This window comes from Acipenser ruthenus, chromosome 14 (assembly GCF_902713425.1).
Source record: "Acipenser ruthenus chromosome 14, fAciRut3.2 maternal haplotype, whole genome shotgun sequence".
NCBI classification, from domain to species: domain Eukaryota; kingdom Metazoa; phylum Chordata; class Actinopteri; order Acipenseriformes; family Acipenseridae; genus Acipenser; species Acipenser ruthenus.
The window spans coordinates 4,541,589-4,567,802 of record NC_081202.1 but is presented as its reverse complement, the minus strand read 5'-3'; the positions used below and the strand labels follow the sequence as shown (position 1 = coordinate 4,567,802).

The 26,214-nt window shown below is 39.6% G+C and overlaps 1 protein-coding gene across 1 annotated transcript; it reads right to left on the bottom strand.

The window, feature by feature from the left end:
* Nucleotides 1-113: 113 nt before the first annotated feature.
* LOC117419550 (tryptophan 5-hydroxylase 2-like) lies at nucleotides 114-22,668 on the bottom strand. Its single transcript, XM_034926219.2, has 11 exons — nucleotides 22,475-22,668; nucleotides 20,720-20,857; nucleotides 18,380-18,572; nucleotides 14,966-15,066; nucleotides 12,553-12,620; nucleotides 11,003-11,199; nucleotides 5,473-5,608; nucleotides 4,765-4,891; nucleotides 1,331-1,426; nucleotides 1,103-1,236; nucleotides 114-978 (listed from the first exon to the last, which is right to left on the bottom strand). The coding sequence occupies exons 1-11, from the start codon at nucleotides 22,574-22,576 to the stop codon at nucleotides 804-806; spliced, it is 1,467 nt and encodes a 488-aa protein (XP_034782110.2). The 5' UTR covers nucleotides 22,577-22,668; the 3' UTR covers nucleotides 114-803.
* Between the last annotated feature and the right edge of the window lie 3,546 nt (nucleotides 22,669-26,214).

The window sequence follows — 26,214 nt, the reverse complement described above, 5'->3', positions numbered from 1 at the left end:
TAGTGAATTGTCAGAACCAATATACAGAGTACGTGTTCCACAATGTACTTTTACTAAACCCTTCTTATCTGCTTTTTTCACAAGTATAGCACACCAAGACAAATACTGCAGAATGTAGTATGATTTTATTACAATATTTAACAGTTAATTTTATTACAATATTTAACAGTTATACTTTGAACCCTGGTTCAAGAAGGGTGATACACAGTACCATAAATTATACCATCATAGTATCATTTAAAACATATCAGACAGACATGGCTTCTTATTTTTTTCTACCAGAGGGTGTATCGAACCTCTCAGCATTGAAACAGATTCCAGTGTCTACAATGATGTGCAAATCGTATGTCAGCCCGCCACCCCCTTCAAACAGCTACCACATCACTCCATTGTGGGAAGCAGAATACATGACAAAGACGCAGTGCAACCCAAGGTTATTGTTATAGCTGTACTGAAGCATGCCAGAGCCCTAACGCTACACTGAACAGGTATCAATGCGTGTCATTTGAACGAATGTTCTGTTTTATAATGTGTTACAGATGAAAATAGTCTATTGTCCCATAAAAATAAATTCCCAAATTCCCCTTTTGGATGAGTGCTTTAGCTCAGACCTTTGGTATGAATATACACAATGCTTTGAGAGCAGTTAAAGCTACAGTCATACTGTAAGTACGCAATGTTTGCACTGCACTACATATATAAATATTTGGTGTTTGAATGCCAGCTTGTACATTGAAAGAATCAGAATGATATTCTTAAACAAGGTTTACATCTGAATAGACAGACACACAGCACTATGGCACTCAAATTCCTAGGTATTTGTTCATTTTACTTAAAGCATCACACACAGTGTTGAGGTCACTTCTCAAGTCCTGGACAACATTCTCAATGCTTCTGGTGTCTTTCAACATTTCCACACTTTGAGTGTAAGGGTTAAAATACACTGAGAATGGACGTTTGATTGTTTTTGCAAATTCCCTGAAAAATAAATAAAAAAAATAAATAAATGCCATTCAGTTATAAAAACAAGTCATAATATTTATAATTCATTCCATCATAGTTTTTTTATTTTTTATTTTTTCCCCCAAGCTCAAACAATTACCTCATCTTGTCTTTGGCTTCTTCGAAACTTTCAGAAACAAAATAGACATCTTGGAAAGTTGTAATGAGACACTCTTGATTGCAAGTGGTTCTAGGGTCGAACTGCTTTACACTCGCCTTATCAGAGAGCGCATGCTGCAAAGACACCAGCGTAACAGCATTCAGAACATTGCGGGTCTGCTTCAGAGTGGAAATGACCTGGTTAGAGGCCATGAAAGCCATTGTATACCTTCAGCTCTCCAATAGAAGACAGCAGCCCTGCCCCATAGGCCCGGAGCTGCCCTTCCTGTTTGCAAAGTCCAAACTCTATGGTGAAGAAATAGCACTGAAAACGAAAAGAAAGACAATGGTCTTCACTCCAAAATAATGTCAGACAGTGGAATATTTGAATTAGGGGTGGGTATTGGGACTGAGGATCTGTATTGCAATATATTACAATACTGAAGACAATATTGTGATATATTGCGATACATTCAATATCAAATGATGCTGATGTTGATCTTCTGCTACCAAAATAAATCTACATATATATACATTGAGCTTTTTGTCATTTTTATGAACTTTAAAGTATTATAATGTAATATGCAACTCTCATGAAATGCCCAGTGGCAACATTTTTCTTGGATCCTCTGAAGTACATGGACGTGCTCCCAATTTGAAAAATAGAAAAATAGTGCTGGTTTGAAAACTATTTAAAATTCTCTAAAAACATTGATTTTAAATTTTTTTTTTTTTTAAGAATTTATAATAAATAACATATATTTATTTTCATTTTATATTAAACATGTATTTCAAAAGTACATCCTATGACTGTTGCCATAAACACAGGTTTAAAGCTGCTTTATATATCGGTCAGTCCAGAGACCCGGGTACACATGCTACACATTTATTGTTATTTTGTTTTTTTTAAAAGATCAAATGTGGTAGGTCCAGGGAAAAAAAGATATTCAGAATATCGAGTAAAATTATATTGTTATAACTGTCGGCAGATAGTCTTTAAAAATAAATTCTTAAATTGGTGACGAATAAAAAATAACTGAGCATTTGTGTAATTTGTAATTTTATTGGATGCAGAGTTCCAGAAAAAAGACGGGGTGGTGGGAGGATGTGATATACTATACAGGGCATCGTGGGGATTGAAGCTCTGTGCTGGAGATTACATCATAATCGAAAGGAATAGAAAAACATGCATGACAAAAAGTCACAAAACAGCCAAACCACCAAAGATAACATTTACCCGCTAGATGCTTTCAAAACAAGCCACATTTGTCTGGAAACCCGCCAACCTGTCAGCACTGATCAAGGGGGAGTAGCCTAAAAGTTGCATGCAAGACGCATGCATTACCTATTAAATGTTACCTCAAGTTCAATGTACAAATAAAACGTCAATTTGTATCATTTGTTTGAAAAAAATCTAAATTTTAATTGGCATTTCGGTACTTTAAGATGTAGGACTACACCACTGTATGTAAGGTTGGTGGTACCGCCAGCTTATTGCCCCACACCAGGGTATACCAGGAGGACACGCCCCACACCAGGGTATACCAGGAGAACACATCCCACACCAGGGTATACCAGGAGAACACGCCCTACACCAGGGTATACCAGGACAACACGTCCCACACTAGGGTATACCAGGAGAACACGTCCCACACCATGATATACCAGGAGAACACATAAAGCATTACAAGAGCCAATCAAATCGCTATATATATATATATATATATATATATATATATATATATATATATATATATATATATATATATATATATTTTATTTTTTTTTTCAATTAGCAGTTTAATTAAAAAGCATTGAATGCATCAATTTAATCCAACCAAATATATGATTTTTACATTTTTGTATTTCTTGAAATGTTTATGAATCCATGAATTATGCAACGCTGACATTTACATCAAGCGATCCGAACTACGAGGTTCACACAAAGTGATCGGTATGGTTTTCATCACGTTATAAATTGCCGACACTGTAATTTACTGTTTTGCTAAAGAATCCAATAAATGCAACCTGATTTACGAGCCTTTAGCTGTAATAGTGATAAAGGTTATAAAAAAAAGCCTTAAACAATATCAACGCTCACAAAAGCATCAATCACCTAAAACCTGGCTCTCCTCATTAACCGCAATGTGCAGTCATTAATTAGGGTTAGTGTCAAGATGGAGAAGTCACTGCCAAGGTTGGGAGCATATTACTAGATAACTGCTTTGCATTGGATACTTTGTGAAATGAAGGACCTGTAGCATGTTTACTATATAAGAATGCCCTTGTAACATTGTTCTCTCTCTCACCTGCCACATCGCAATTGATAAAAACAGTCCACTATGCTTATCACTATGAGAGGCAGTGTGTGTTATTTGGTGAGATTAATATTTCACTCATCCCCTAATGGCTGAATCTGATATTATAAATCATGAAAGGTATGCAAAAAAAGTATTATTAGTAGTATTTGTGTTGGTATTATTATCAATAGTCATAGTAGTAGTATTAACTATTCCACAAGTTTGTAAGATGTAATCATTGCTATAATATATTTATCCTAGAATAGCTGTAAGGTCACAGTTCTAGTTAACAGCACACACACACACACACACACACACACACATACATTGCATTGTTAAGGCTGCATGTTTTCACAGTAAATGCTGCAGTACTTACAAAAGGTACAGGATCCGTGATGGACAGTTCCATTTTTTTCAGGATTCACTTTGCAGACATTACTTCCTCATATCTATCCTTTATGTATGATGCATAGTAATCCCTAACACTCCATCAATAATCCAGAGTGTATATCGAAGTTTAAAAATGAGGAGTTTGTGGACTTGGGAGAATGTGGTGCGCTATAAAATATTGAGTTATTCACATCCGCAGCCTTTTGATCATTTATAAGAAAACATAATGCTTTATGCATGTACTGTACTGGTGTGGGGTAGGTGGGGTGGGTTGGGGGAGATTGTAAATGCTAAGCTATGTAGCACCTTATCCTGCAAGGTAACAATCTTATTAATACCTCACAGCTGTGGCATTCGAAGAGTATTATAATCGTGAGAAGAGGCATCATTGCTGAATCTGTGAATGGTTGCAGAAAGCATGCCTGCCTCTTAGCAGGGAACAGATACCACACAAGAACCTGTATAAACAGAACGATCCACTGACCAGAGCATCGGGATGGTATGAAAAAAATATGATAAGCCGTGTCATATGAAATGGGACTGCACATGTTTTCTTAATGTAAGGCTAAGATCATCTCAGACATTGTCCGGTCTGTCACAGACAAATAAAGACGAATTTCCCTCTCTTTACTTAAATGTTTAATAGAAATATCATCCATATACATACCTGTAACTGTTTTTTGGTACCTGGACTTTCTTTTAAAATATTGTTTCATGAAAGGTAAGGGAAAGGGATGTTAAAAGTGTAGGTTAAACACTTAAAATCTTTCCCAAACACTGTCTTAAACGTTGTCACAGATATGCATGTCAGCTGTTGTGTTTAAACAGTAGAATGTGTTCTGTGGAAGGTTATTTATGCTACAGTGTGGCATGGTGCTGAATTTGTATCACTGGTCAGAGCATTCTATCGATAGAACACTGTCAAGCCCTTGGATGAATGTGCCATTCTATATTAGATTGATAACGGACTCACTGTTGCTAGTTTCTGAACATCCTCATCGGAGGCTCCCAGCGAGGCTAGTCCAATCTCCTGTGAAAACTGGGCAAACTTCGGATCAGCAAGGAGAGGCATGTGTCCCAGCAGCTCGTGGCATGTGTCCCTAAAGTAAGGAGCAGAGATTTTTACATGAAGTGTCTCTAATTACTGTGCATTTACAGAGTAGTTACTTAGTAAATACACGTGTACTTACACATAATTACAATGTTATTATGCATAGTTACAATGTATTTAATGTGTAACTTTTTTTTTTTTTTGCAAAATTCTAACCCTAACTCTAACTCTAAACCTAATTGAATAATTCTAACCCTAACTTTAACTAAACCTAATTCTAAACTTAACCCTAAGCCACCAAACCCTAACTCTAAATCTAACCCTAATCCTTTTCGGATACAATTGTGTACTTACATATATCATGCAAAAAGATGTACACGTTAAGTACATTGTAACTATGCATACTAACATTGTAATTGTGTGTAAGTGCACATGTATTTACTATGTAACTACTCTGTAAATACACAGTAATTAGAGACACCTAATGTAAAGTGTTACCACAAAAACAAACAAACAAACAAATCTAGTTTAGTAAGTAGCCATTGCATGTCAGCACATGCATCTATATAATACAATGTACCTGCAGTGACAAATAGCTTGAGTTGGTCTCTGTTAAGGCCAGACACTTACGGTTCAGGGGTGTAGAGAGGGTCCGTGCCGTGGCGTATGTACTGAGTACAGTTGAACACTCGGTAGGCCAATCCAGCTAAGAAATCCCTGGGTGACAGGTATCCTGCCACAGGCCGGACTGTGAAACCAGATCTCTCTGAAAAGAGAGTGACATCCTGCCGTGATACGCTATGATTCCAATCATGTTACAGCCACTGCTCTGGCCCTTTCAAATGGGATTTGGTCACCATGGCAACAAAAAAAACAACACAAAAAAACCCCAAAAACATATGGATCTCAATTTTGTACAAGCAGTTCCAAGGACACAGTTGAGTATGCCTTGGGGTATATGTCTGTTCTGTATTTCTATACTATACAACATGTAAAGGCGTTCATCAAAATGTCTGTAGTAAGTGTCAACATAAGCTTACTAGCAGCTTCTACCAAGAGTAATTACAAAAGTGTTAGGAACAGGAATGCAGGGTCTTCGGAGGTACTGAAATGTCTGTGATCGGATTATTTTCAGTGATTCAATGTATGCTACCATAGTAACAAAAGCTCTATGTCTTTACCATGAGGAATAATAACAATAAAACAGCAAATAAATAAAAACAGCTGTGTTTAACTGGGACAATTCCCAGCAGCACCTGCAGGTTCCAGAGCCCTGACTCTTATTTGTGCTTTCGAGCGCAGTGTTCTGTTGATCGATCGGTGTGTTAGTGTTGGGTTCACAACGTTAAGGTTTTACTGAACACTGGTCAGCAAAGAAGCCCAGGACTCATTCACTTTCATCCATATCTACCACCCTACATTAACATAGGATAATACTATAGCCAAGGCTCATACTTTTCAGTTTGTATGGTTTTCACAGAAGTTGTTGCAATATTAACGTCTGATAAAATTCACTGTACCATATCAACTGAACTGCAGAACTACGAGTGGAGATTTAGCAAAATATCGGTTTTGTGCAACTGATTTTTCAACTCATGAAGTGGGACTGGAGCTACAATTATCATTTGTAATGTTGTTATCTGTTTTAAACTGTAGAGCACAGATGTTTTGACCAGGATAGGAAATCAATATCCTCAAACATAACGCACTGTACTTATTGGATTATCAGAGCGTCTTTATGTTTTACATGATTGTGGCAATGTGCCCCGCCCCTGTGTGCAATTGTGTGTTATGTGTTGTATGTTGCGTGTGTAAATGTTGGTGTATAGTCATTGGTACACGGGATATAAACGGGTCTGTGTTTCACGTGTATTTAAAAAGTGTAGATTTGTATTTAGGCACGAGGAGAGCACAAATCACTTCACGTGCTGGTTAAATGTAATATGTGAGCACGGGGTTGCACAGAATTAATTCACGTGCTGGGATTCAAGTGAATAATTAATTAGTAATTGAATCCCAGCACAATAGTATATATAGACGCACATTTCTTGCACTCAGGGTTAGGTGTTCGGTGAGTGGAGAACGGGAGAGAGAGGAGGAGAAAGTAAGAAAGCAAAAGCGTAAAGAGTAAAGATAAGTGTTTTCACTCACCGTGTTTGTTCGTCCCTGTTTGTTAGTGTCTGTCCGTTTTGTCTACCTGTTTATTTTGGCGTGTAGTGCCGTGTCCCGTGTTTTGTCTGTACAACCCTTTTATTTGTTAATAAACGCTGAGTGCAGCCATTGCACTCAGCTCATCACAACCACTGTCTTTGTTTGGATTCCTTTCTGGTCTGACGCAACCCACTCTGGCCGTCTTTGTGACACGTGGTGTCATCGTGGGATAGCCGCGCCTCCAAGCGTCAGACCAGGAGGGGTCTGTTTAAAAAAAAAAAAAATATATATATATATATATATATATATATAATGGCAGAAGACGCCACAAAATGGCGGGACTGGTTCCTAGAGAATGCTGGGCTGGAGGCCCAGTCTCTGCCCATAGTTGTCCGGGTCCTGTGGATGATGGACAGTGAGAGATGGGAGGCATATCAGCAGGAACACACCCCAAACACCTTGGAGGAGGGTGTGGAGTTTGTCCTCAACTACCTGGAGGCAACCATAAATGGAACAGCAGCCCAGGTAGCAGGACCACCAGTAGAGGAGTACCTGCTGTCCCCATCTCCACCAGCAGAGGGTGAGTACCTGCTGTCCCCATCTCCACCAGCAGAGGGTGAGTACCTGCTGTCCCCATCTCCACCAGCAGAGGGTGAATGCCTGCTGGTTTTGCCTCCACAGCCCAAATGGGAGGAGCCTGAGCATCCACAGCCCAAATGGGAGGAGCCCAAGCGGAAGGAGCCCGAACGTCCTACGCCTGAGTGGGAGGAGCCCGAACGTCCTACGCCTGAGTGGGAGGAGCCCGAACGTCCTACGCCTGAGTGGGAGGAGCCCGAACGTCCTACGCCTGAGTGGGAGGAGCCCGAACGTCCTACGCCTGAGTGGGAGGAGCCCGAACGTCCTACGCCTGAGTGGGGGGAGCCCGAACGTCCACAGCCCAACAGGGAGGAGTCGGGGCGTCCACAGCCCAACAGGGAGGAGTCGGGGCGTCCACAGCCCAACAGGGAGGAGTCGGGGCGTCCACAGCCCAACAGGGAGGAGTCGGGGCGTCCACAGCCCAAAAGGGAGGAGTCGGTGCGTCCACAGCCCAAAGGGAGGCAAGTCGGGGCTTCCACAGCCCTGGGACCCAAGCCACCAGCAGAGGGAAAATGCCTGCTGGTTCAGCCCCAAGAGCCAGAAGGGGAGGAGTTACAGGCTCAACCCCCTGAAAATTTTTTGGGGGGAGAAGGGCAGGATGCTGGTGTCCCCCAGCAGCCTCTCGCTATGCTGCTGAAGGCAGCACGGCGTGCACATGCCCAGCCGCCACAGCAGAGGGAGCCAGCACCGCCAGGAGCAGAGGAGCTGGAGCTGCCTCTGCCTCCACCACCTCCAGGAGCAGAGGAGCAGGAGCTGCCTCTGCCTCCACCACCTCCAGGAGCAGAGGAGCAGGAGCTGCCTCTGCCTCCGCCACTACCACCGCAAGGAGCAGAGGAGCAGGAGCTGCCTCTGCCTCCACCACCTCCAGGAGCAGAGGAGCAGGAGCTGCCTCTGCCTCCGCCACCACCACCGCAAGGAGCAGAGGAGCAGGAGCTGCCTCTGCCTCCACCACCTCCAGGAGCAGAGGAGCAGGAGCTGCCTCTGCCTCCACCACCGCCAGGAGCAGAGGAGCTGGAGCTGCCTCTGCCTCCACCACCGCCAGGAGCAGAGGAGCTGGAGCTGCCTCTGCCTCCACCACCGCCAGGAGCAGAGGAGCTGGAGCTGCCTCTGCCTCCACCACCGCCAGGAGCAGAGGAGCTGGAGCTGCCTCTGCCTCCGCCACCGCCCGGAGCAGAGGAGCAGGAGCTGCCTCTGCTGCCCGTACCTCCGCAGGGAGTACGGTGGCCGGAGCCCCAGAAAGGGGAGCTGCCGGCCACGAAGAAGGGGGAGGAGGTCTGGAGACCACTTTCCCCAGCAGCAGTTTCGCTGCAGGAGTTCTTGTGGCCGGAGCCCCACAGGAGGGAGCTGCCGGCTACGAAGAAGGGGGAGGTCGGGGGACCACCCGCCCCCGCAGCTTTTTCGCTGCAGGACGGGACCAGCATGCTGTCAGCCGTGCCACTACCGGCAGGGGAGCTGACAGCATTGCCAGCCATGGGCCTACTGAAGCCTCCCTTCCCAGCCCGAGACTTTGTCCTGGACTGCTGGATTTTTAAGGGGGGAGGTGGCCGTTGAGGCCATGTGTGCTGCGCACAAGGGGGGGTATATGTGGCAATGTGCCCCGCCCCTGTGTGCAATTGTGTGTTATGTGTTGTATGTTGCGTGTGTAAATGTTGGTGTATAGTCATTGGTACACGGGATATAAACGGGTCTGTGTTTCACGTGTATTTAAAAAGTGTAGATTTGTATTTAGGCACGAGGAGAGCACAAATCACTTCACGTGCTGGTTAAATGTAATATGTGAGCACGGGGTTGCACAGAATTAATTCACGTGCTGGGATTCAAGTGAATAATTAATTAGTAATTGAATCCCAGCACAATAGTATATATGACGCACATTTCTTGCACTCAGGGTTAGGTGTTCGGTGAGTGGAGAACGGGAGAGAGAGGAGGAGAAAGTAAGAAAGCAAAAGCGTAAAGAGTAAAGATAAGTGTTTTCACTCACCGTGTTTGTTCGTCCCTGTTTGTTAGTGTCTGTCCGTTTTGTCTATCTGTTTATTTTGGCGTGTAGTGCCGTGTCCCGTGTTTTGTCTGTACAACCCTTTTATTTGTTAATAAACGCTGAGTGCAGCCATTGCACTCAGCTCATCACAACCACTGTCTTTGTTTGGATTCCTTTCTGGTCTGACGCAACCCACTCTGGCCGTCTTTGTGACAATGATGTATTAAGACCACCTCGATAGTAGTTTCCCATTACAGCACACGTTATTTTAAATTTCTGGCACTTGTTGTTGAAAGAGTCGTTTCTAATTCAATCTACTGGCCCCCGGGCTGAGGATGTTTTACGATTACATGTGTGCTGTAAATGTATGGAGTTACATCCTCATAAGAGACGCATGTAGTAAATATTAGTAAATGGTAACTACAGTGTGCCGGCATTTTCAATGAAACCGAGAGTAAGACACACTGTGGGGTGCCAAAATCTGAATATTTTTAATCTCACCAAAATGTGTTGAGGTAAAAGAGCATCACCAGCCCTTTATTAACCAGTATTATTGATTCTACAGTGAAGTGGTCAACCATGAAACCAATGTAGTATGAATAATTCTCCAAAATGACAGCTTGTGACATTTGAGAAAGAAAGACAGCGCTTCAAAGTCTCAACCTACACGAGTCATTTTAATCATATAGTCCCCATGCTCACCCAGCCACTTCATCCACTGCATTTTAAACAGCTTTTCAAACTAGCAATTATCCCTCAGATATTTGACTGTCAGGTTTCATTTTGAGGTGATTACTAAGAGTGTGCTCGGAGCTGCAGGGCAAATCTTACTGAAAAAGGGGGGGGTTGTATTATGCAGGATTGTTTTCGTGGTTGAGCCAATGAGACGCCAGGAATGGTGTCCCTTTATCAAGAGGCAATCATTTCTAACTTTTCTAAAGCTCATGCTGCACATGAAATGAGGTTAATCACATTTTCAGAATTGAACCCAATCCAAAATATCTAGACTCTTGAACCAAATATAGGTACAGTGCTGGCTATTAAAACTGCTGCACATCCCATACAATGTCGTCCTTGCAACTGGAATTATTATGCCCTGGGTTGCTGTGTCTGCCACCTATGTATAGTAACCTTTTTTAAGTTTCTAGTTTTTGTTACATAGTAATTAATATGTCGACAAAATGTGAACCCTACCATACTGTACTGTACAGTAAACGGCACTATGGTTGACAGAGGACTTAAAAATCTCATTCAATAGTCGTAGTTTTAAGGAATCCACTGTGGCAAGGACAGGGCATTGAAACGGACTACCAGATGGGGTTTTTTTTTAGGTTTGAGTGCCTCTATTTATCTTGCGGACATCCTATTCATAAACAACAGGGCTACAAGACCTACCTTTCAGGAATTTAGAAACATCCTCAAGCTGTGGCACATTGTCTTCCCTGTACCCGCAGTGTTTCATCAGCAAAGGAAGGTTCTTGAGATATTCCCGACAGGCGTGAGTGGGATAAAGCTTAGTCAACTCTCTGAACACTGTGCCCCAGGTCTTCACTTCCTCTTCCGTGTACTCGACTCGGGGGATGGGCTGCCCACTAGAGAGAAGAACAGAAAAGATGTACCGCTGGAATGCAGCATTTGCTTAAACAGTTATAATTCAAGACTTTGGTACAGTTCAGTGGTTTCAACTCCCCAGCAGAAATTCCTCTGGGATCGTTCAGAGCATTGTCAAACTTCTATACTGAGCCGGAGTTTATCCCGCTGATGGGATGTTTTCCATTCTCGTGAAGCACAAATGCCAACTGTGTTATGCCTTTCAGCAAGCTCTGGCTCATTGAATATACGTTTTAAAGGTCTCATGAGGGTATCTGGTATGCCTTCTGGACATAGCTACTTATTTATTAACAAATTGATAGTTTGAAAGCCATATTATGATTATTTTTAATGAGAAAATGGTTAGTTGGCCATTAACATTATGTGAAAATCATTGCACAGTAACTTTTCACCTAACCATGGTTTTGATAATGGTACCCAAATGTGGGATTTACAATACCACACAGTACTGGTCAGTGCTTAAACATGGTTTACTGTGCTTTACCATACACAATATACTTCAGTCGATTTTAATAATGGGCCTTTTAGTAATCTACCACTGTTGCTTGATGTTTCTAATAAAAGTCCTTTCCTAATTTTTGTGATTCTTTAAACAGTAAAATCTGTACATCTGTGGAGGTAAAAGGTTAGGGTTATATTGTGCAAAAATAGAGTTATACATTAAGTACATTGTAACTATGCATAACAACATTGTAATTATGTGTAAGTGTTAACTAAATGCATTTGCTTTTCAAGCTGCCTCTAAAACCCATTTTACTTATCAAGCCTGTACTAATTATTCTGTTCTCAATTGGTTATTTAATATATTTATTGATTGATTGACTGAGGTAGAAATCTTTTTTGGGGAATAACCTGGAGATGAAACATTTTAAACATTAAACTGTATTTTAAAGTGTCATTTAATTAATGCAAGTCTACCAATCATGCCAGACACCCAGGCTCTCCTTAAAATGAGACCTGAATGTTTGAGGTCTCCAGCATGGAGAGGATCTCTGTTTAATGTCTCATCCCTTCTGAGCTACCAACATCGTTTCTGCAGCGCTGCTTAATTCCCTTTAAGCATTGACCAAGTACTGCCCTGATCAGAATCTACTGTGGTGCTTATGCAGGCATCATAATGCTGTCATCAGAATTAGATAAAGCACAGGCCAACACAGAGAGGAAGAAAGTCATCCCAAAATCCCAAATGCACCCTTTACACTTTTAACGGTTTATTTGTTCAACATGTTTAGCTCCACTAGTCATTATGGTTTGCAAGTTTATTAAGACAAGATAAGGGTGTTGGCCTCTGTGCTATATTTACTGTAAAATTGGCAAATAGGTTTAGTACTTACTATTTGTAATTCATGGCAACATCCACAAAATATTTTCGCCTTTGTCGATAAACATTGTCTTTAAACCCCTAAAAAAAAGGAGACATGTAGCATTCAATACAGTCACATAACTGAACATTTGAAATGATCAATATTTTTAAAAGTAAAACTAAAATGACTAAAGTGAAACTAAAATATTGTATCTGTAAGAATGAGCACGAGAGGGAGGTCTAGCCTCAGGCAATTTCTTAGAAAACGGTGTGTTCATTGGAGCATGTGCATTCTACTTTAATCAATAAAGAGGTTATATATATATATATGTATGATTGAACTCACTGTATTATTTAGTGTTACAATCCCAGTCGATAATGAGAATGCAAGTTATTAATCATGTTACGATTACAATATGTTTTGGATTGAATTGGCTATAAATGTAATTTTTTTTAAAGGAAAGTTTGTTATTATGGTCACCAACTGCATTTTGGGTGGAATCACTGGACAGTGCAGCCCTCTGCTCCACTTGATTGAGCCAAGGAAAATAAATACATTTTTTGACTACACAATGATGGGGAGGGCGTGAAACACTGTACTAAATGCGAGAGGGCTGAAAGATAGATGCTTAAAAGGTATACATTAGACACAGAATTATACTCCCTTCTTGCATCCTGCTCTGTTTCTAGTCTCCCCCGTAGTGCGGAATAGAGGGGACATGAAAATCACTTTGCCTTCTAATAGGACAATAACAGTTTAGCCTGTCAGATATTCACTGCAATATTCCAAAGTGTGCTACTTAGCGGCAAGACTTTTTAATGAGTCTGAAGTTTACCATGGTTACAGCCTCCCATACTTAAACGATTAAGATGGCAGTAATTAACTCCAACACGGTCTATTTTTACCCCAGTGTGAGTGAGTTCATGAAAGCAGCGAGGTGTTGGTTCTACCGAGATGCTGTAATTAAATATTGGGGGTGGGCTGGCACTTAAAGAACATCAGCCAATCAGACCTACAAACAGAGCTACCCTGTTACTGTAGCGGTCTCACATTCCATTCATTTACAATGCAGCAACCACTTTCATTGCCACTGGGAATCATTAAAACAAATTTATTTATAATCATATGTCATACCTGTATATGTCTACTGATCCAAAAAGAACAGACCGGTTTCTCCATTTTCGATATCCCCAAGGATTAAAAGTTTGCCATTCGCCTCCACACAGCACACTTCAGTTCCAAACTGCTTGGAGCTGTTTGCAATGACTTCATCCCTCAGAGCTTTTCATTTAGCTTTGCTAACCTGTTCTTTACTCTCTGTATCACCGCTGTCCCTGAGTGAAGGATATAGCAGGACTGTATCCTTCATCTACCCAACACCACTCGAGCAGAGCTGGAAAACTCTTCTTATGCCCCATAATCATTTACATACAATAAGCCCTGCTATTGACTTCAATTAGTATGCTAGTCTGACAGTAAAAGCTACAGAGGGACCACAAAATCTTTACAGCATGTGGTAAATACCTGAAGGTAATTTTAATGCAGCAATAAATTGCCTTATTTTATATATATATGCCTTGAAGTCTTTAACTATTATTATTATTATTATTATTATTATTATTATTATTTATTTCTTAGCAGACGCCCTTATCCAGGGCGACTTACAATCGTAAGCAAATACATTTCAAGTGTTACAATACAAGTAATACAATAAGAGCAAGAGCATTATATTTAGTCATTTGTATTAGCAAGTGCTGAAAATATCAGAATGCTACAATAGTTTGCTATTCAATTACAACTAAATGTTTTTATCAAACTATTTCAGATGATTATTGCCCAGTAACTTAGTTTTCCCCATGTATTTCCCATGGTAATGCCATGGATTTTTCATAGTATGGTTTGTCATAGTTTTAATACGTGTAACACTTTACTTTAAGTGCCTCTAATTACTATGTATTTACATATTAGTTACACAGTAAATACATGTGTACTTACACATAATTGCAATGTTACTGTGCATAGTTACAATGACATATGTAAGTGCACAATTGTATCAGAAAAGGGTTAGGGTTAGGGCTAGAGTTAGGGTTAGAGTTAGGGTTACAGGGGTTAGTCTTAGGTTTAGAGTTAGGGTTAGGATTTGGGTTACATCATGCAAAAATGTTGTACATTGTAAAACATTGCAATTATGTATAAGTACACATGTATTTACAAAGTAACTACTAAGTAAATACACCATAATTAGAGACACAATGTAAAGTGTTACCAAATTACTGTAAGAAGAAAGGGGGGTTCGTACCTGTTTAAAACCCTAGTATGTGTGTTCTGTAGGATTCTCTATTGTTGTTTTTGCTAAGATCATTATTTGCCAAGCTTACTAACTATTCCAATACAAATGGTTCTGAAAAGCCTCCTCAGGGCTGATGACAGGAAAGTGACTTACAGGATGATCGGCATCCAGTTCTGAGCCGTACATCAGCACTCTGTGGGAGCACTGATCCAGCTCTGCGATCTTTCTGGGGAACCAAGGAACACCATCCAATCCTGTTAAATAAAACACAGAACACAATGAGCTGCAGAACTCGACTGGAATTTAAACACCATCCAATCCTGTTAAATAAAACACAGAACACAATGAGCTCCAGAACTCGATCGGAATTTAAACACCATCCAATCCTGTTAAATAAAACACAGAACACAATGAGCTCCAGAACTCGACTGGAATTTAAACACCATCCAATCCTGTTAAATAAAACACAGAACACAATGAGCTGCAGAACTCGACTGGAATTTAAACACCATCCAATCCTGTTAAATAAAACACAGAACACAATGAGCTGCAGAACTCAATCGGAATTTAAACACCATCCAATCCTGTTAAATAAAACACAGAACACAATGAGCTCCAGAACTCGATCGGAATTTAAACACCATCCAATCCTGTTAAATAAAACACAGAACACAATGAGCTCCAGAACTCGACTGGAATTTAAACACCATCCAATCCTGTTAAATAAAACACAGAACACAATGAGCTCCAGAACTCGATCGGAATTTAAACACCATCCAATCCTGTTAAATAAAACACAGAACACAATGAGCTCCAGAACTCAAACATAATTTAAACACCATCCAATCCTGTTAAATAAAACACAGAACACAATGAGCTGCAGAACTCAATCGGAATTTAAACACCATCCAATCCTGTTAAATAAAACACAGAACACAATGAGCTCCAGAACTCGACTGGAATTTAAACACCATCCAATCCTGTTAAATAAAACACAGAACACAATGAGCTCCAGAACTCGACTGGAATTTAAACACCATCCAATCCTGTTAAATAAAACACAGAACACAATGAGCTCCAGAACTCGACTGGAATTTAAACACCATCCAATCCTGTTAAATAAAACACAGAACACAATGAGCTCCAGAACTCGATCGGAATTTAAACACCATCCAATCCTGTTAAATAAAACACAGAACACAATGAGCTCCAGAACTCGACTGGAATTTAAACACCATCCAATCCTGTTAAATAAAACACAGAACACAATGAGCTCCAGAACTCGACTGGAATTTAAACACCATCCAATCCTGTTAAATAAAACACAGAACACAATGAGCTGCAGAACTCGATCGGAATTTAAACACCATCCAATCCTGTTAAATAAAACACAGAACACAATGAGCTCCAGAACTCGACTGGAATTTAAACACCATCCAATCCTGTTAAATAAAACACAGAACACAATGAGCTCCAGAACTCAAACATAATTTAAACACCATCCAATCCTGTTAAATAAGACACAGAACACAATGAGCTCCAGAACTCAATCGGAATTTAAACACCATCCAATCCTTTTAAATAAAACACAGAACACAATGAGCTCCAGAACTCAATCGGAAATTAAACACCATCCAATCCTGTTAAATAAAACACAGAACACAATGAGCTCCAGAACTCGACTGGAATTTAAACACCATCCAATCCTGTTAAATAAAACACAGAACACAATGAGCTCCAGAACTCAATCGGAATTTAAACACCGTCCAATCCTTTTAAATAAAACACAGAACACAATGAGCTGCAGAACTCGACTGGAATTTAAACACCATCCAATCCTGTTAAATAAAACACAGAACACAAAGCTGCAGAACTCAATCGGAATTTAAACACCATCCAATCCTGTTAAATAAAACACAGAACACAATGAGCTCCAGAACTCGACTGGAATTTAAACACCATCCAATCCTTTTAAATAAAACACAGAACACAATGAGCTCCAGAACTCAATTGGAATTTAAACACCATCCAATCCTGTTAAATAAAACACAGAACACAATGAGCTCCAGAACTCAATCGGAATTTAAACACCATCCAATCCTGTTAAATAAAACACAGAACACAATGAGCTCCAGAACTCAATTGGAATTTAAACACCATCCAATCCTGTTAAATAAAACACAGAACACAATGAGCTCCAGAACTCAAACATAATTTAAACACCATCCAATCCTGTTAAATAAGACACAGAACACAATGAGCTCCAGAACTCAATCGGAATTTAAACACCATCCAATCCTGTTAAATAAAACACAGAACACAATGAGCTCCAGAACTCAATCGGAATTTAAACACCATCCAATCCTGTTAAATAAAACACAGAACACAATGAGCTGCAGAACTCGACTGGAATTTAAACACCATCCAATCCTGTTAAATAAGACACAGAACACAATGAGCTCCAGAACTCAAACATAATTTATTAGTTATAAAGGCAATCTAGAAAGTTAAGAGGAGGAAGATTTTCTACGGTGGAAAACAATTCACCTATAATATTTTAAAATTAATTCCTGGCTTGAACGTATAGATTTATATTGGTGGGGTTAAATTATTACCAGAAAAAGGGTAGTTGAGGTATAAACTGTATGCTTTTTAATTACCTTAAAGTAGCCAGGTTCCGAATAATATAGCGTTACACATCACCACATGTTGCTACATCTATTTAAATAACATACCTGTCATTTTTCTTCTCATTGTTAAAGTAAAGAAGCATTAATTACAGTGCAGAAAAGTGGAAAAAGGATAAATTACTCTGAGTGCATTTTCATCATAAGAATACCGTCTACCGCAGGGTCATTTAAAGATTCAAACATCTGCTGTCTATAGTTTCTGTAGATAAATAGTAGTTGTCAGACATAAGGTTTCCCAAAAGGAATCAGACACTGCACATAGCATAATGATACAGCAAGCTGATTAGAGATAAAACACTGTGAAGAAAGTCATTAAACAAAGCTTCCTGCAGAAAACAATTAGCAAAGTACAAAGGAACAAGTGGCTTATAGGTTACAGTGCTAGCTAGCATTATAAAAAAAAGCCTTGCACGAGGCTAGAGCTTGGGCTGGAAATACAATTAAATCAAATAATCAGTGAATGAACAGCAGAGTAGACCAGCGGAAGCCCGGTAGTTAGAGTGCAGTCTGAGATACAAAGACAGTCAACAAATCTGTGAGCAAGGGAGTGAAAAACCAGCATGAAACAAATGACTAATAATGCATTTTCTGGTGGACTTAGACATTGTAAATATGGACCATGGTGTTGTCAGATCTTAATACAATGCTTGTTGAAATTATGGCTGGGTGTAATATTAACCAACATCTGGAGTCTCGTGCAGTAAGCATCATAGATGAAGTCAAAAGATTATCTTCTTCTACTTTGATAGACTTTGATTTATGACTGAGAGTGGGGGCATACCTGGTATAATCTCTGTGCAAAGCTCTACAGAGACAATGCCTAACAGCTACAGGGTGGGTTTGAATACTGAATCCCGAATGGAGAAGGCGCCCTTACCCCCCTCCTCCTCCTGCTCTGTCCACATGCTGTCGGGAGGGTTCAGAGTGATGCTGCTGCTGTGGAGTTTCAGAACCAGGATCAGCTCGTTAAACTCTTTCTTGCTGCAGTCGCAGTCAGCGTAGATTTCTACCTCAGAGTTTCTCCGCTTGGACTTTCTCGATTCGATGTGAACAAGATTGACATGCTTTTCCTAGCAGGTGTAGTGAAGAAAAAGTGACAAGTGACATCTTGTACATTGATAAAAGGTGAAACATTTCTGGAAAAGCAATTAAGAGTGTTGCTTGCTTTCAGACAACCTTGAGCAGTCTATGGCTGCCTTATTAGTCAATACAATAAATCAGTTAAAATATAGTAGGGTGCAAAATGATGGAAAGGCAAAGAAGGGCAGGGTGTAGGGACTGATCCCACTGTCATTTACTTACACAGCTGATTTCACTTTAAGTACAAGGAACCAGTAGTTTTTTATCTTTACAAAATTAGTATTTGCATAAAGAAGACACATGGCTAAAGCTCTGACTAGCATGCATATAATTGCTTAACGAATTGTAGTTTATATGGGCACAGGGGCCTCTTTATAAAAAAATCATCTAAGGAAAATTCATTTAAATATTTGACAGGTGCTGAAAACTTTCAGGGGTAAATGTACTAAGATGGGCCAGACGCAGCAAAAACATACCGCAATTTGCAACAATTTTGTCATATGTACTAAGAGAAAATATGTTAATAGAGTTGCAATATACTAATTGAAATATTTGTTGTGTCATCTTAGCGAGATCTCTATCATTGCGAATGTCGTGTGACATTTTTCCGAATAAATAATGAAAGACAGTTTAATCCCATCAGATTCTATAGTGGGGCCCCCACCTTCACCCCCAAATAAAAAATGTGTTTCTATCAAAAAGCTTTTCATAATCATACAGTAGCCCCTCACTAAACCGGATATGTTTGTCTGACATAAGGAGGTGTTGGGTTTTAAAAAAATACAATAAAATCGCTCACACACATGCATTTATAGTGCTCAATGTATTTTAAATGCATAAATCATTGCGCTGAAATAACTCCAATGTGTTTTGGGTAGGCTACACATTACATTATGAAAAAGAAAATCTGTACAGTATGACTATACAGTATACAGTACAGTAGTAAAATCAAATTAATACCTAGCGCACTTTCTTTTTAATTTTGCCTGTAGGCTACCGGTAACACAAAATAAATCATGCTGCTGCATTGTACACATTGGTGTACAATGTGAATAAAAGATTATTTTAAATTGAAACTAAATAATTTTAGCGTTTTTTAATAATACCACTGATTTGTATTATCATGAGTAGCCTATAAGCCAAATGTATACTGTATTTAAGTTAGTCAGTGGTGCAGTGCTAAATTGTGCACAATTACAAACCACCTGTACGGTAACAGAATAGGTGTGTTTCCTATTCCTATACAGATGCTCAGAGAGCTGGAGGGGTCAGCAGCACATGTGTGCATTCTATTGCTCCCAACATGTTGGGGAAACCAGAAATATCATAGAAATTTGTTTTCAAGGTTTGTAAGTACACCTTGCTTTTAGGGAAAAAAATTCTATTTGGGTGTTTGCCTCAAAAATGCATTGAGCACAACTGGCAACACACGAGAAGAAGCAGACTGGGAAATGCCAGCAACAATTGCAACTGTTTAAAACATGCTTTCAAAAGTTCTTAACAAATTGATGCAGCTTTAGTACATCTCATTATAATATTTGAGAACCCTCATTTGCACTCCACCCGCTTTTTGTGAATTTATGCAGGAACGCCCATAATTACACATTCATCTAAGGTTGAACCACAAAGAAAAACTGCTGCTGCAATGCATTCCCTAAAAAGTCGCTAACAGCATTGCACATGTTTAGTACATTTCACCCAAGACTTCCGACTCGTTTGCAACTGGTTTGCGACTATTGCGACACCCGCAACACTTCAGTACATCTACCCCTCAGTGCTTAAAAATGCTCAGTTCAACTTTGCTCTTATTAAAAAATAAATGAAAAAGAAACTCATTCATTATAATGAAAAGGCCAAACAGAATGTGGTGAGTCTGAGTTGTGTTACCCGCATCACGGTCATCTGCATTCACAGATCAAGCACAAGCACGTGACACATTTTAATTGAACAACTGCTCTGCTGACCTTCCACGCCTTTTAAACACAAAACGAATACAAATTGCAAAATACAAATTGCATTACAATTTTAGGAATGCTTGTGCGTTTAGGCAACTCAAAAATTGTAAAAACGTTACAGTCCAGTGAATGGTGCCATTTTCCCTCTCCCCCTCTATAAAATGAATTTAACAAACACAAACCTGAAAGATTCTGAGGGCTTTTACCAAGCAACCAACTTCGTTTTTCAGGGAGAACACCACCGCCATTTTCCCACCATCAGCTGCCTTGCTTTTCATTTTGCCAGCTTCCTCAATTTTACTAAAAACACTCTTGTATTGCTATAATAGATAGGAGAGTAAAGTGAAACAGTGTACATGACAATTAACATTTGTATATATGTACTGGTGCTTAAATGTGTCACCCATTAAAATAATGCTGAAAGCTGCAGAATTCTACAAAACAAAATGAAGAACATTTTAAGAAACATGTCAAACCACAGGGCTAGTTGAAGGGTAGCGTTGTGCCCAAGCCTGGCTAGTGGCAGGAACAGATGCAGGCCTAACATTTTTCCCAAAACCTTAAAAAAAAGTTTGCAAACGCCTTACATCATTTCCATATTTAAATGGTTCCACTGGTTTAAACTAATGTACCAGCGTATTAAAGAATGCAACATTTGTAAAGAATGCCTTAATATAGGTAAAGTTACTGTTCTTCAAGACGTTATGCCCTTTCTTGAGTTACTCAGGCCATTTTCAATATGATTTAATATATTGCAAGCTCATTTCATTACTATGGAACTGAAAGGCAGGATTCAGTCCAGCTGCTCGCACGCAGGGACACTGGAACTAGGGGTGCTGGGGGTGCGGCAGCGCCTCCTGGATTGAAGTGCTGTGCACCTGCTTCCATCATATACAGGGGTTACAGTTTTGTTCAATGGCTTTCAGCACCCCCACTATAAAAATTGTTCCAGCACCACTGAGAGAGAGAGAGAGAGAGAGAGAGAGAGAGAGAGAGAGAGAGAGAGAGAGAGAGGATACGCAATGGTACTAAAAGGGCAACACAATGTATGTCTTTACTCACCAATGGACTGTTATTGAGTTACCAGTGCATGCTCTCTCTATATAATAGAATCTTCCTTCACAGATAAAGTATTATTGTGATATATATTGTAGCGGAGCGGCACTCACTCTTGTTCGTTCTGCCCCTTTAAAACACACACCGACACAAAATTGTCCCTGCTCTGTTAAAATTTATTTATTTATTTATTTTTTTTGGAGACACAACTTTTGTAATAAGTCAACATTATTTTATTTGACCACATTTATTATAAAACCAAGAAGTGAAAAAAAATCCAAAAACTAAACAGAGAAGATGTGCTTTCCTGTTTAAAATATTACAAAGATGAGGTCCTCACCTGAGTGTTGTACATAATTTGGTTGTTGCCAACTTCCTTAATTTAGAAAATAACTAAAAGCAGAATGGCACTTAAATTCAAGGGAAAAGCATGTTCTGCCTCTTGAAAGTACCTAGAGCCCTGTTCACTAGAATACAGCGGCAGATTGCTCGCTCTGCTTCACTTGAGGGGGTTTTGGAAGACTAACACACTGAATCCCTCATCTTAACAGAGCGTGACGGTGAAGAGAGAAACTTTTTCATTGAGTCGTAGACTGAGTTTTATCTGGCACATGATCTTAACAGATGTGCACACACTAGCTTTAAGCAAGTACAACTTGGTAGGCTGGAAGGAATGAATGCCTCCATGTAAGCAAACTGACTGTGTCTGCTCAAAAAACACCCTTCAGTGGTTTATTAAAAATAGATTAGCTTTATCGTAGTGTATTTAAAAAAAAATATATATATATATATATATATATATATATATATATATATATATATATATATAAATATATATAATACTGTTTTATATAATCTACTAAACAAAATCAAGTACTCACTGTTTGGTTGCCTAAATGGTGCTCATCAAACATAGCAGAATCCAAGGATAATCCTCTTCTTGCCCAGTATTTGCTGGAGAACATCATCATTGCTGGTTGCATTGTGGATGCAATTAGTGATCTATTTCTTACAAAATAGAGTGTATGAGAGAACAAAAGTAACTGAATGCTAGCGATTTATTCAGCACTGTGGGTCTTGGTGCTTTTTTCTCCTGCCTGAATCTTCCGTTCTTTATATACTGTCCCAGCTGATGCAGCTGATGTAGATAAGGCTACCCATTCAAGATAATCCTGACATGCCTTTTGTTGAGAAATCAGCTTGCTGGTGGTTTATAGAAAAACACATTTAATGTAAGGGAACATTTTGTACATTTGGATGTTAAATGCTAATGATAGTGAATTTAGATGTTTATGAATAATAATAGCTCGAATGTATGGACATGTTGCATATACAGGAAAAGTACCTGTATACAACATTATTGTCAATGTCCCTATTTGAAATTCAGTGGTTTTTAAAGTCTTAAATTGCGGAAGGTGTAATTTGTTCTATATTTTATTGTATTCAGCTCTTTACATTTTATACATGTTTTTCTAGGCTCTGTTTTAACTATTTGTTAACAGCAATAACACAACTCACATGGCAGGTGGAAAGGGGTATTGTGGTATATCATTTTCAACACCTTCAGTTGGTGGAACGGGGTGCAAAACTACCCAGAACATTTACCATGAGCGCTTTCAAGAAGGATTAATCCCATTTCCCGGGTCGGACAAGGATGCAATCTTGTTTAACCTCGTTTACAGGGATATATTCATTTAATGCACCCCTTGCTGCTGACAAACAACTCCGGCGCTGTTACTATGACTGTGAAAACACATCTTCTAAAAGAAGAATCATGCATGACATCCTGTGCAGTGATGTGTTTTGCACACGTACATTAATTTAGATTAACAACAAAGCTCTAAAAAAAGTTTTGTTTTCTTTTGAAAGGCATGATAATGATCAATTCATGAAATAATCTCTTATCTCCATCGAAAGAAAAATGCATTTCAGATGTGCCCACTTTATAACTGTTAAACTCTCTTTTGTGAGCCCTGTGTATCTACATTACCCTGAAGCATTTTTCCAATGTATTCAGATCCTTCGCTGAGCCCTTTAAAGAAAAGTTTTTAATCCTTTATACACAATTCTGTTTTCAGATCATTTAATTGTGCTTCCAACCCCCAAGTGTTGTAACACAGACTTTAGTAAGCTATTTACACCCGACATTTAATTGCACTTTAATCTAATGAGCTTCCACTTGTAGATCCCTCAGCCACTTTACAAGACATGCAGGGAAAAAAAAAAGAAAAACTGCCATCTGCAGCACAAACATTTAGTGTACACGTCTCTGAAGAGCCAGTATTGCTCCGGAACAATTTAAACACCTTGCAGACTCATCTGTGTCTATCCAATTGATCTAAAACTGTGGATGCCTCCTATGAACTGTGGGATGTTTGATTTGATCAATAGATCCTTTACAACTAAGATCCCTTGAGCCCTATTTTAATCGTGAAAAAAGTGGGCACATTTGATCAACGTCACTTTTAATGGTAAAATCTATCTGTTTGCTTAAATAAGTTAAAAAGCTCCAGTTCGTGGAAAGCTGCCAATGCTGCTCAGCCATGTGGTGTTCAACAACATACCACTATTCTATTTTTTCATTGACTTTTGATATCAGCAAGACATTCCGAAATTCAGTATTACCAAGGATTGTGGCCAGATTTACCAAACTAGCCCATACTTCACTCAGTCTTACTGCTTCAATACATTTTTTTTTTTCATTAGACTTTCATTTACTTGTATCACAGTCACAGGAGAATACCAGTCTATAACTTTTATGGAGACAAAGACCTAGTAAAACTTGTAAAGAAAATAATCAACAAATTGATAAGAAACAACTTACTACACAGAGCACCAGCTGGCACTGCAAAAGTGCTTTTAAAGGCTCTCCAGATTGTAGCCATGTGTAACAAGCCTCTTAATATAAAGTTTTAACCACAAGAGCAGTTCCTATGGGAATAAAATGAACATTTGACGAGAGGGAATCATAATTTTGTTCAACATTTTGGTTGGGTTTTTACAATACAGTAAGTCTTGGTAATCTACAATAACATATTCTCCAGTATGCAGCAATCGATCAATTCTCCAAAATATCGAATATATAATTTTCAGTCTGGAGATACTTTTATAATTTTGCAGAGTAAATGACAAGCATAAGGAGCCTACAAAATCTCCAAGGTAACTCAGGGTAATGGTCAGTATCTATCACCTGCCACTCAACATTAGACCACACCACCTGCATCCTGGGACCATGGCCAGATGTACAGACGAGACTTCTGCACCTGTTAACAGGTAGTTTGGCCCACTCTTCCTGAGCAAACTGCTCCAGCTGTCTCAGGTTTGATGGGTGCCTTCTCCAGACTGCAAGTTTCAGCTCTTTCCATAGATGTTCGATAGGATTCAGATCAGGACTCAAAGAAGGCCACTTCAGAATAGTCCAATGTTTTGTTCTTATCCATTCTTGGGTGCTTTTAGCTGTGTGTTTTGGGTCATTATCCTGTTGGAGGACCCATGACCTGCGACTGAGACAGAGCTTTCTGACACTGGGCAGTACGTTTCGCTCCAGAATGCCTTGATAGTCTTGAGATTTCATTGTGCCCTGCACAGATTCAAGGCACCCTGTGCCAGGTGCAGCAAAGCAGCCCCAAAACATAACCTAGCCTCCTCCATGTTTCACTGTAGGTATGGTGTTCTTTTCTTTGAAAGCTTCATTTTTCATCTGTGAACATAGAGCTGATGTGACTTGCCAAAAAGCTCCAGTTTTGACTCATCTGTCCAAAGGACATTCTCCCAGAAGGATTGTGGCTTGTCAATATGCATTTTAGCAAATTCCAGTCTGGCTTTTTTACGTTTTTCTTTCAAATGTGGAGTCCTCCTGGGTCTTCTTCCATGGAGCCCACTTTCGCTCAAAAAGCGACGGATGGTGCGATCAGAAACTGACGTACCTTCACCTTGGGGTTCAGCTTGTATCTCTTTGGCAGTTATCCTTGGTTCTTTTTCTACCATTCGCACTATCCTTCTGTTCAATCTGGGGTCGATTTTCCTCTTGCGGCCGCGCCCAGGGAGGTTGGCTACAGTTCCATGGACCTTAAACTTCTTAATAATATTTGCAACTGTTGTCACAGGAACATCAAGCTGCTTGGAGATGGTCTTGTAACCTTTACCTTTACCATGCTTGTGTATTATTTTCTTTCTGATCTCCTCAGACAACTCTCTCCTTTGCTTTCTCTGCTCCATGTTCAGTGTGGTGCACACAATGATACCAAACAGCACAGTGACTACTTTTCTCCATTTAAATAGGCTGAATGACTGATTACAAGATTGGAGACATGTGTGATACTAATTAAAGAAACTAATTAGTTTGAAATATAACTATTATCCAATTATTTATTATCTTTTCTAAGGGGTACCAACAAATGTGTCCAGGCCATTTTAGAATATCTTTGTAGAATAAGCAATAATTCATCTCTTTTCACAGCTTCTTTGCTTTATTCTATGACATACCAAAGGCATGCAAGTATACATGATAAAATAGCTTTTAATTTCATCACTTTTCAGGAGGAATGAAGCATTATTTCAATGAGCTGTAAGGGTACCAACAAATTTGAGCACGTCTGTATATAGTATTGTCATTTGACTG